A 12,069-nucleotide genomic window follows, 5' to 3' on the forward strand; every position below is an offset into this window, starting at 1 on the left:
TGGCAAGGGTCAAGGACTGAGCCATCCAGGTGAATCACAAGCCGGCTGGGACATCTCAGGTTCCCAAGCCGGGTGGAAATAGCCTCCAGCATCACCACCTAACTTCTGGATACAGCGGTGAAGCGATCTCAGGACTTGCCAGTGGGCCAGCCTGCCCTCCAGTGGGGCTCAGCAGTAACTGCACCCTCCCTGCTCCACTTTTCACAAAGGACTGCAGCTCTGGATGAAAGCTCCCCAGATATCAACTTGTTCAACCTACAGGTAGGTGATGGACAGGGGGTACTCTGCACCTGCCATTTCAGACACCTCTCCACTTCATATGACATTCAGCCCTAAAAGGGGTATGTAATGAATGAGCATGTAACAGATACCTTCTTCATCCTAGTGACTCTGTGTACTTGCTCCCTGACCCCTCCAAAAGTCCTGGGAGGCCAGGGGTGTTACACATAAAGGATCAATTCCAGGCCTGGAGGGCTGGCGGCAAGGGGTCAAGTCACATTCCATTCCATGCCCATCTGACTTCCAAAGCCATATTCTTAATGTACCACCCGCGTGTGGAAACCTTTTAGCCAGGAGTTCCCAGGCTCTTAGAAGGTCCAGGCAAGTAGCAAGAGGGAAGGGAGTGCTGGGGATTGTGACAAACTGCGCCACATCTAAAGGACACACTCAGATGTCCCCAGCAGATTACTCTTGAGTAGGAATGCTGGAGTAGCACCTAAGAGAAGCTGAAAAGGTGAATTTGGGGTAAAAGTTCCCAATTGAAAATATCGACAATTAAATCAGAGAAGAGTGTAGATGTATCACAAGCCAAACAAAGACTGTTTTTAACACTATGAGCTTTTACAATAGCCTCATGGTATAGGTAAGCTCGGGCTTCCCTGGTGGCTCAGATGGTAAAGAATCTGCCTGCAATGTAGGAGACAGAGAGTTCGATCTCTGGGTCGGGAAGATCCCCTGGAGAAGGAAATGGCAACCCACTCCAGTATTCTTGCCTGGAGAATCCCATGGACAGAGGAACCTGCTTGGTTATAGTCTGTGGGGTCACAAAGAGTTGGACACGACAGGTAAGCTCTGGAGAGAGGAGATGACTTACCTGTGATCACATGACCATGACAGGGTCTAGACTTGATTCCGTGCCTCCTGACTCCCAGGCCTGTGCTCATCTCAGCATGTTTCTCTGTGTTCTGCCCTGCTCTCCAGGCCCCAGGGTGGGGTGTGAACCATTTCTGACTTTGGTCAGGTGGTAGAACACATCAGACTAGAGGCTAGAGGCTGGAAGATCACCCACATTTATTGGTCAAACTAGGCTTACAGTGTAGCAGGACCACCCTTGGCCCCTTTTGGAAGTAACGAGGACACAGTGTAACATGCAGCCCCTGGGTGCTTGTTCAGGTTGTGCTGAGGTAGTGGCTGGATCCAGTGGTCTTTCCTGACTGTCTTGACAGTCCTTTCCCCCTGCACCCTTAGGCCTAGCTTTGTCCCTTACACCACACAGACTGGGCCCGTCCAAGGTCATGGTCGCTTGACCTGGAGCTGGGCCCAAAGTCCTTGGAAATTAAGGGAGAGGGGGTGATCCAGTTTACAGGTGGGAAAACTGAGACTTGAGGCAGGAAGACACTCATTCAGAAGCCTCATGGCTAAATCCCTGGCTTGTCAGTGCTTGGACACTCTCCCCAGCCCATTCTGGGCAGAAGACGTTTAGCTGCTCTGGAAATGCAATTTATAAATAGAGATTTGGTTTTAAAAAGTAATAAATTAGATCTTGGACCAGCCTAAGGGAATTTGGCCAGTCATATGGCACAAGAACTGGACATTCGTCATGTCTCATATATGCACCACCCATCACATGTGGTGCTGGGACCCATGCCATTGACCCACAGGCCAAATTGCAGGTATCATGCAATGTCACATGGAATGTTGCCATGTATGACCGTCCACATCACACACTACATCATGACATGCTCATTGTGCTTCATGTTCCCGACTGGTCATGCATGTCCCACGGCATGTAGGGTAGTCATACTCCGCTCTTTGTCACCAAAAATGTCCTCCCTGAAGAGTGTTGCAGGAAAAGCATGTTTCTTCCTCTTGGTCCAGGGACAGCCAGCTCTTTTCATGAGCCCTCTATCCTCGTGGATGGAAATTGGCATCACTTGGCTGGATTCAAAGGGGCTTGAGGGCACCATCAGGTACCCCGAGGGATGACTTGTGGCTGGTTGTCGAAGAAAGCAAAGTCCAGCCTGGGCTCCTGGCTCTGCAGATGCTGGGCCATGTCTGGGGGAATGGGGTTATTCCAGAGGCTGCAGGGCACAGAGACAGACACTTAGCACTGGGCGCTGCTCACTTACCATCTTGTCTCTGCCCTCTGTCCTACCTACAGATGGGGAAACCGAGGCCCCAAAGGGGAAGAGCTGCTCTCAGAGTTATCTGGCAGGCAAGAGCAGGTGGAAGGCCAGCATGGCTGCCTTCAGGAGATGGTATCCTCCACGCTCACCCTGACTTCTTCCACTCCATCTTTTTTTTTTTTTTTGGCTGCACTTTGCAGCATGCAGGATCTTAGTTCCTGGGCCAGGGATTGAACCTGTGCCCCCTGAAGTGGAAGCATGGAGCTGTAACTACTGGACTACCAGGGAAGTCCCCTCCACTTTCTTCCCCAGAAGCTAGCCTCTTCCCCAGAGCTGTGTTCATGTGACACGTTGCATAAATAAGAAAAAAGCTCCCCTTCTTTATTACACCACTTCCATTGTCTGAAACTGTCGTAATATATTGAACTTTATAGGGAGAGACACTTCACTACCACTAGAAATGTAATACATCTACTATGTGAATGGTGTCCCCTAGATGCTGTGCCCTGGTGCAGTGCATAACCTATACTACTGGCCCTGATTACAGCTACCATTTTATGTGCTTACTATGTGCCTGGCATTGTGTTTGGGGCTTTATCTAATCATTTAGTCTGCAGAGCAGCTCTCTGAGGTAGATACTATCACTATTGCCATTTTACAAATGAGGAAACTGAGATTCAAAGAGGTTGAGTTGTTGATGTGAAATTGCACAGTTGGTAACTGACAGAGCTGGGATTTGATCCAGGTCTGCTTGCTGCCAAATCCCTGATGAGTGGGTCCAAGTCTCCTTTGATAATCCCCAACCCAGGTCCTGCCTCCTCCTACAGGAAGTCCTCTTACATTGCAGGGCTGGTGTGCTCACCCCACCCCCACCATCCCTGCCCCCACAAGCCCTGTTACCGAATGACTTGGATGCCAGATCCCTGTGCCAGCCCTTCAGCCAGGAGCCTGGCTCCATAAGCTGTGATCCGATTCTTCTCCAGGCTTCCGGATGGACAACAAAGGGAAAGAGATTGCCATGAGATGGGGAGGGGGTAGCCTAGGGGGCTTCCCTATGTCTCTTCCCTGGGACAAGGCTGGGGGACACAGGCTCCCCACATATCTGCTTAGAGAACTCAACATTCAACAGTCCAGTGGGAAGGCTGAAGACTAGGACCCAGAAGAGCTAATGGATAAAGTGGGGAAGTCCAGGAGGGCTTCCTGAAGGCAAGGGCCTGACCCAGTGGCCTCCTGGCTTTCCCCAGGACACAGGGCCCCCTTTGGTCCTCCCACTCCCTTCTGGCTTCCCCAGATGTGCCCATCATACTCCACTCTCTTCAGCCGGCCCATCTGTGGCAGGACCCAGGCCAGTTCAGCAGCTGCCTCATCCCCGAGCAGATTCCAGGACAGCCTGCAGAGTAGGGAGGGGTCCCAAAGTCAGTGGCAGGAGAGCAGTGAGGGAGAGACAAGGTGGCAAGTGGGGAGGGCTGGGGGGTGCTGTGCAGGTACAAGAGAGGTGCCTGATGGGGTCTTGTGTGCCCTCCCTGAAGACTTCACCAGGCACAGCAGGCCCTTCCCTACTCCCCCAACCCCATCCCTGAGCTGGTCATCCCATAGGAACCCAGACAGCTTAGGAGCTGGCTGTCCTGAGAGCTCAGGACACGTGACTGTGGAAACATCAGGATCTAAACTTCCACCATGCACGTGCCTCCCTCCTGACTTTGCCACATCCATGCACCACTGCCTGTATTATTATTTGTTTCACATTTTTCTTTAAATCGGTCCTCTAGCCCCTCTTTTATTTACTTTAAGAAATTCATCTTCAGAAACATTTATCACTACTACGAATGAGAAGCCTGTGTTGGGGACCCTAAATAGAAAGTAGTTACAAGGATAACAACAGGGCAAACAATGGCCTTCACTCCTAACTGGAACCTGTGTCCTTCCTAAAGTGCTGACCCCATGGTCTGCCCCCTGCTGGCTAAAAAGGGAGAATCACCCGTGTTGGGTGAGTTAGCACTGATCCGAGACTTTCTCTTTGGTGTATAAAGTAATGAGAAGAATCAAAATCTTTAGGATGCAAACCTAAAATCTTAGAAAATCATATGTATCCTGTACTTAAGGAAATCGCATTTTCTTCTGCCATGCTCAGGGGTCCAGGTTGGTCCTGGCAGTCCAGTTTATCCCTGAGGCAATACTGTCAGGCCCCAAGGTCCAAGCACCTCTGATTGCCAAGGGAGAGGTGGATACAGTCCGGGGGAAGGTCAGGGGGCCTGCTGGTTTCAGCCACTCTTCACTACCAACAGGTGGTCTGAAAATCAAGGCTCCGTCAACCAGGTGGGGTGGTCCATCCAGATGCCTCCCAAAAGGCCCGTCACGGGCAATGGTCCTGACCATCTAGCTCATCTCCATCTGGTCTACCTCCCCTCCTACCCTCCATAGCTAGGGAAACGGGAAGAGGCTGAATGGCTTAGAGCAGGGATCCCAGGCTTTGGGATCTGATGCCTGATGATATGAGATGGAGCTGATGTCATAATAGAAACAAAGTGTACAATACATGTAATGTGCTTGAATCATCCTGAAACCATCCCCCACCAACCCCCACAGTCCATGGAAAACTTGTCTTCCACAAAATTGGTCCCAGGTGCCAAAAAGGTTGGGGACCTTTGTTGGCTTAGACCAACAACACTGGCAGCTCAAGCGTTCTCTGAGAGATTTTGAGCAAGAATGACCTTCCCCATGTAAGATGGGAAGGTCTCCAGGGAGGAAGGAACCGGGCCCCCAGGTGGCCGCTCTTCCCAGCTCCGGGCTAGCTCCCCAAGCACTCACGTGATTTCTTCCAGGGCCGGACAGAGCAAGAAGCTGGCGGTGAGGGGCTTGGCAGTCTGGTTGTCAATCTCACACGACACCAGGCTGGAGAGAAGAAGGGGATGGGATGGAGGTGTCTGAGTCAGGGGTGCCCCAGCCTGCAATCAGAGCAGGAGGGAGCGGAGTAACCAGGGGCTGGGACATGCTGGGAGTCTTAAGAAAGTGACCCCCTTTTTTTGTCCCAGTCTCCCCCCATACCTGAGGCCTCTGTCACTTTGAAAGCCTTCCCAGGTGTCAAGCTCAGCCAAAGAAGGGCTGCCTGCCACAGCACCCCAGCTGGTCAGAGCAGGCTACTTACTCAAGCTGCCGGAGGAGTGGGAGCCCCTGATGGAAACGCGGGACCCCTCCAGCCAGGCTGTTCTCTGCCAAGCTGCAGGGCAGGGGAGACAGCCGTGAGAGGAAGCCCCAGACCCTCCCCGGCCTGTCCCCCCGCCCAGGTTCCAGGGCCCCTACCCACCTGATCTCTTCTATGTGTGGGCATCCGTCCAGGGCCTGGCCCAGACTCAGCACCCCCTCTGGGCTCAGATGGCTGGATGGCAGGCTAGGGAAAAGGAAGGGGTGAGGGCAGCCTGGAGGAGCAGGTATGGGGATTGGGGGGGGCTAGATCCCCCCAGCCTCAGCCTGTCTCAGGCTGCACTGCCAGACCTTAGACCCTCTCTGGGTAACTGCTGCCCCAAATGCGCCCCCCCCCGCCCCCGAACATGGGTGGGTATCAAGGGGCCCTGGCTTTGGGATCTGAGATCCCAAGTTCAAGGCCTGGCTCCTCCATGTATTAATAGGGTAAGCTTTCCACACTTCTCCTGGCTTTAGTTCCCTTGCCGGAAAATGGAGCCGGTAGAAATCACCGCCTCACAGGGCTCTGCTGAGACCCTGGACATAAACTGTACAGAGCCAAGGCCATGCTGCAGGGTGCTTTTCTCCTGCATAGCCCTTTGCTGGCACTTCCTCCTTCACCCTCGGAGATTGGCTCACAGGGTACACCAAGCTGGGATCCTTGTACTTCTTTTACAGACAAGGAAACTGAGACTCAGAAAGAGCAGGGGCTTGGCCAAGGGGCAGGTGGCTGAGCCCAGACTAGGCCGGGTCCCCTGATTTCCCTGCCCCAGAGGTAGGGCAGCCAGCCGCAGGACACATCCCAGTTTTCCCTACGGCAGGGGTGCTCAGCGATGGGGCCTTGATCCCCTAGTACTCCTGGGGGAGGGGCCCTTCCTGCTAACCCTGCACACACCACGGACAGGGGGCCACTCACTGCAGGACCCTCAGGTGCCGGGGCAGCCCCTTGGCCAGACCCAGGGCTGTGCAGTCTCCCAGGGCATTGCAGCCAAGCCTGGAAAAAGAGAGGGGATGAAATTGAGCACCAGGCTGGCCCGCTCCAGACTCCTGCCCTGTGCCTCGTGGGGGACCCAAGCGCCAGGTGGGCCACAAGGACACAGAGGGCAGAGGGTAGCCCACCTGGGCAGACACTCACATCAGCTCCTCGAGGTGCCTGCAAAGGATGAGAGATTCTGCCAACCGCGTTCCCCCTGCTGGGCCGATGCCATTCGCTGAGAGGCTGAAGAGGGGCAGATGTCAGACTCTCGACTCCCTCACCCCACCACATCTCCTGGGCCCCCCACCACCCACAGCACCCCAACCACCCACTGATGAGGCAGAGAGACCCAGAGAGGAGCAGGGGCTGGGCTGGCTTAAGGTCCCCAAATCAGCAGTGCCAGGAGGTAACCAGCTCCACTGCCTGAACACCAGGGTTAGGGGAGGAAGCCACAGTCTCCCCAGACCATAGCATGGTTGCCGAGGGCCCCTGTTGGGAGGGCTGGCCACTCACTCTATCTTCCTGAGCTCAGGGAGCCCCAGCAGGACAGCAGCTAAGTCCTGGGCACCGGTGTCTCCGATCTGGTTGTGGCTCAAGCTTGTGAAGAGAACAGCAGGAGAACCAGAAGTGTCAGCCTGCCTGACACTTCTTGTCTCCATCCCAGAAGAGGAGGCTGGAGCCTAGAGAAGGGCTTATCAGCCACACTGGTAAGTCCCCTCACCCTGTGTTGGGTGAGGATTCCAAACTCTTGTCTTCTGTTTAGGATGATCCCCCTGGTGTCTGACCTATATCCTTCTCGCTGCAATCAATATCCTCATATCTATCTTTGGGTCTCCCAAGATCCTGGGTCTGGGGTTATGCAGTATAGAAGTAGGTGAAGGGGACAAGACTAAGAAGTGAAGAGTGTTCTCAAGGAGTCCCTTGCTTTTGTCACCTTCCCCTGCCAAAGTTGTCTTGGGTCTGGGGGAAGGACAGGCAACTCACTCCAGCTCCTCCAAGCTGGTGGAAGCTCTGAGAGCCTTCAAAAGGTGGCAGCAGCTGACGTCATCGATGTTGCTTCTGCTCAGACTGGAGAAGGAGGGCCAAGAAGCCTTAGTGTGGAGTAAAGGCATTTGCAAGTGCTGTGCTAAGTATTTTACAGTTTGCAAAGCCTTTACACGCCCAGGAACTCATATACCAGTCACAAAACTTTCAGGGGATGGGAATGGGCAAGGAGGGCAGACTGTACCCAATATCCAGATGAGAAATCAGAGGCCCAGGGAGGAGCTGTGATGGGCCAAAGACTCCCAGGGACTCGCAGGCAAGGTGGAAATGGAAGCTCAGAGCCATTGGCCTGGAACAGTAGCCACGTTTTTTGGTTTGGCCAGGCTTCGCCTCAGCCCCTAAGTGGGAGATCTTCAGGCCAGCCTGGCTAAATGTCAATTTCGCAACCCCATGGGCTATCACCCACCAGGCTCCTCTGGCCATGGAATTTTCCAGGTGAGAGTCTCTCACAACTCACCCTGCTCTAATCTATACAAATAGTGGGCTCTTCCTTAAACCCAGTCAATTTATGGTCTTTTCTGCACCTGACCACACCCTGCCTCTGTTGAGTAGCAGGGGATGGGGGTGGGGGGTGGGGGAGGGAAGATGGGGGGGTAGGTACAGTGGGGAACCAAACGAAACAGCTGACGCAAAGTATTAGTCTGAGGGTTGTTTTGCTGTCTTTTGTTCTGCAAATTAACTTTTAGGGAGCCTCCTTTAGGTGAATTAACTTAGAGTGAAATGACCTGGTCCCCAAAACTCTCTGAGCTCATATCCTACATGCTTTACCCTGCTTGGGTTTGTTTAGAGTCACAATATTTCCTGTTTTGAAAGATTACAGGAAAAGAACATGGGCTATTTGTTTATCAAAGTGGCCAGGGGCACAAGGGTAGAATATCAAGGTCATCAGCTCTGAGGCTAGACTGTTGCTACTCAAAGTGGGGTCTGGGGCCCCCAAAATGGGCATCCCCTGGGAGCTTGAAATGCAGAATCTAGGCCACCCACATCATGAATCAGAAACCAGAACAAGAACACAGGATGAATTTGTGCACGTGGAGGGCTGTCCTAAGACTTGGGCCTAGCCCCTTCCGGTCATTTTCTAGGAGGAAGCTGGGTGTGTGTGCTCAGTCGCTGAGTCAGGTCCAACTCTTCACAACCCCGTGGGCTGTCACCCACCAGGCTCCTCTGTCCATGGGATTCTCCAGGTGAGAGTACTGGAGTGGGTTGCCATTTCCTCCTCCAGGGGAAATTCCCAACCCAGGGAACCCACGTCTCCTGCATTGCAGGCAGATTCTTTACCCACTGAGCCACCTGGGTAGTGAAAGGCTGTGACACTGACCTGGGAGGGTACAGGAATGTCCCGAGGACAGGAGCCATGAAGGTTCTCAGGAAGGTGCCCCAGGGCTTCCCTGGACGGGTGGTCCCAGCAAAGCTGGGAAGTATGCCCCCCACTCACTCCCATGGGGTCACTCACCGGAGGCTCTGCAGGAGTGTCATGCGGCCTAGTCTTTGAGTGAGCACAGCCAGGGTGGAGCCGCCCAGTGGGAGGTGGCTGAGACTGGAGGAGAGGAGGTCACAGGAGAACTCAGCATGGCTGGGCTTGGGTCCCCAACATGGACTCCGAGTGCTCAGCAGTGACCAGTGATCTCCAAGACAGCCACATAGTACTTAAAAAATAACTGTACAAACAAAACTGCACTGGGAAATTCAAATTCTCTGTACAATTAAGGACATCCAGGCAGCAGTTCTATGCTCTAAATCACACTGGACACAGACTACTGATTGGTAATCATAGCGACCACATATCGAGCACATACTAAGGGCCAAGTACAGATGATATGACACACAATCATCTCGAGGATGAAGTCAAGTTGGGGAGAGAGAGAAAGAAAGAAAAAGAGGAATAAATACAGAACCTGGATCCAGCCAAGCCTGAAGTCAGTTGCCTTGTCATATTCCATGACATGAGTTAATACAGTTCTGGGTTGGGTTGCTTTGAGTGAGTGTTCTGTTTCTTATGAGCAAACATTTTGGTTAACACTCAACAGCCAGGTAAGGAAGTGAAAAGGGAGGGCATTCAGCTCACCTGGGTCCATTGAGGACAGTGACAGTCGTGTTTACAAGAGACAACAGTTTGAGGCATGCTCCCAATACCCCCGCCCCCACCCCCATTAGCCACCGCCACTTACTCAAGCCTCTTCAGCCTGCACTTGCCCTCAAGGATCCCCAACAACACGTTGGTGCCCTCCTCACCAAGTTGATTGTTAGACAAGCTGGAGGGGACCAAGCATGAGGTAAGGGTTAGAAAAGCCTGCCCAGCCCCTGGAGCTGAGCTGTCTCATCAGCCCCCCTCACCCTCTGAGTCACCCCTAGGAGACTAACTCTGGGTCTGCAAGTCCCAGACCACGCCTCCTATCCAGGCTCCATGGGGGCATTCCTGGCCCCAAGGGTCAGGCTCAGGGGTCCCCAAGGAGGGGCGCATTGTAGTCATAGCTGACCCAACTGAGAAAAGATGCCTTGGATGATTGGCTGTCCAACTTCCATCCAACCAGAGGAAGCCAGGGACAAAGGACACGCACACACACACATATTCAATGACCCCTTCTGCCCCTTAGCTCTCTCTGTACCCAACAGCACTCTAGACAGAGAAAGGTGATGAGCCCCAGTTTACAGATGAGGCTGCAGATCTACTCTAGTCTAAGTCTGAGTGTGTGTAAAGTTGCTTAGTCGTGTCTGACTCTTTGCGACCCTATGGACTGTAGCCCACCAGTCTCCTCTGTCCATGGAATTTTTCAGGCAAGAGTACTGGAGTGGGTTGCCATTTCCTTCTTCAGTCTAAGTCTAGTCCAAGTCTAAAGAGGCACAGTTACTTGCTCAAGGTCACTCTGAGTGAATGATAAAAGTCGGGACCAAGAAGCCAGTGCTCAGCCCTCCCTAAACCACACTCAGAGTTGCTGAGCTTCATCAGGGAGAAAAGTAATAGTCTGAAGTCCCACCACCCACTTTAGCAAAGGCCCAACTGTCCTCTCCACCCCTTCCCTCAGCTGGGTTCCCAGACCCTTCCAATCCGTGACTCACTCCAGCTCCTCCAGAAGGTGACAATGGCTCAGACCAGATGTCAGGTGGACTAGCCCCTCGGAGCTCACACAGCTGGAGGTCAGCCTGGTGGAGGTCAAAAGGCAGCGGGTCAGGGAGGAGCCCTGGGTCTTGGGAGCTCTGGATGATGGTGGCAGAGGGCAGGGAGGTGGGAGTGGGGAGTGGTTCCTGGGGCAGTGGGAGGGGACCCATCTTCCCTTCATAAATCTCTCCCATCAGGCAATTATTAAGTCAAAATACAGGTTGGAGGCAGGAACAAAGATGAGCTGAATAGTTCTTCAAACCATAGTCATTCAGGTAGCAACTTCACAATGTCTGCCATAATCAGGCATCGCTTGTAAAATCTAGCTAGTTACCCTCATTTCCCATGAGCCATGCATCTTTATTTAAACAACAAAAAAGCATAGCAAGTACTGGAGAGGGTGTTTAAAGGTATAGTGGCACTGAAAGGAGAATTTCCCCTGATGCAGTTGGTTTAAAAGAGAAGTGACAGTTAGAAAAGCTCCATTTTGCGACCATCATACTGATATTTGACTCAGGCAGGAATGATCAATGGTTGCCAAAATTTGTGAGTGAAAGTTTGAAGGAGAACCAGATATTTACACTGTCTTCAGGTATCTTCCTACCAGATAATTGGTTAATCGCAAAGGGAAAAACAGTAGCTTTGCGAGTGAAGAAACCTGGCAGACACCCCGCCTTAACCAGGCGATCACAGTTAACATCACCGGTAAGGAGACAAGCAGGCGCACATGGTGTGTTCCTGAGAAGAACACAGCAGCATCTCTGTGATATTTCTGCCCCAGATGCAGGAACTGAAGCAGGAGGAAACAGCAGAGAAACCCAAGCACAAGGGCATTCTGATACAAAACATTAGTAACTGGCATGGAAACATCATGAAAGTATCATTAAACACAAAAAAAGGGCTGAGGACACATTCCAAATTGAAGGAGACTAAAGAGAGATGACAACTAAACAGTGTGTGATCCTGGATGGAATCGGGACTGGGAAAAAAAAAATGCAGTAAACAATACTGGGACAAATTGGCAAAATTGGAATATAAACTGTAGTTTAGGTAATAGTAGGGTATCAATGTTCAATTGCCTGAATTTCACACTTTTACTGGATCAGGGGAGAGAATGTTCTTGTTCTTAGGAAATTCCCTGAAATATTAGGGGTCAAGGGGCATGATTATCCAACTTACTTTCAACTGGTTCAGAAAAAGGAAGTGGGGGCAGGGAGGAGAGAGGGGAGGGGTGAGGAAGGAGGGAGGGAAGAAAAGAGCAAATGTGAAAAAATAATGACGAAGGGTGAAGTTGGGAAAATGGCCTACGGAGCTTCTTCTCAGTCTTCTTGCAAATTTTTTATGAGTTTGCAATTATTTTGAAATAATGAAGAATAGAAAAAGAAAGAGCACTGACAAGGGACTCCTCCTTGCCACATGGCCATGTC

The 12,069-nt window shown here is 52.1% G+C and overlaps 1 protein-coding gene across 19 annotated transcripts in view; it reads right to left on the reverse strand.

Annotated features, from left to right (window-relative positions):
* Positions 1-1,273: 1,273 nt before the first annotated feature.
* The window catches only part of NLRC5 (NLR family CARD domain containing 5), a 95,248-nt gene continuing 84,452 nt past the window's right edge, over positions 1,274-12,069 (reverse strand). For 9 of the 19 annotated variants that reach the window (XM_081514252.1, XM_081514246.1, XM_081514248.1 and 6 more), the window contains 13 exons: positions 10,603-10,686; positions 9,714-9,797; positions 8,999-9,082; positions 7,486-7,569; positions 7,015-7,098; positions 6,661-6,744; positions 6,442-6,519; positions 5,650-5,733; positions 5,491-5,562; positions 5,154-5,237; positions 3,652-3,735; positions 3,246-3,329; positions 1,274-2,300 (listed from right to left, as the gene is read on the reverse strand). In XM_081514252.1, the coding sequence (XP_081370378.1) occupies positions 2,186-2,300; positions 3,246-3,329; positions 3,652-3,735; positions 5,154-5,237; positions 5,491-5,562; positions 5,650-5,733; positions 6,442-6,519; positions 6,661-6,744; positions 7,015-7,098; positions 7,486-7,569; positions 8,999-9,082; positions 9,714-9,797; positions 10,603-10,686 (1,105 nt within the window). In that variant the 3' untranslated portion in view covers positions 1,274-2,185. The remainder of the gene's footprint in view (positions 2,301-3,245; positions 3,330-3,651; positions 3,736-5,153; positions 5,238-5,490; positions 5,563-5,649; positions 5,734-6,441; positions 6,520-6,660; positions 6,745-7,014; positions 7,099-7,485; positions 7,570-8,998; positions 9,083-9,713; positions 9,798-10,602; positions 10,687-12,069) is intronic. The other 10 variants (XM_081514258.1, XM_081514255.1, XM_081514256.1 and 7 more) reach the window with 2 other exon arrangements.

The sequence above is a fragment of the Giraffa tippelskirchi genome, chromosome 7 (genome assembly GCF_054371585.1).
Source record: "Giraffa tippelskirchi isolate mGirTip1 chromosome 7, T2T-mGirTip1v1.2.pri, whole genome shotgun sequence".
NCBI lineage: Eukaryota > Metazoa > Chordata > Mammalia > Artiodactyla > Giraffidae > Giraffa > Giraffa tippelskirchi.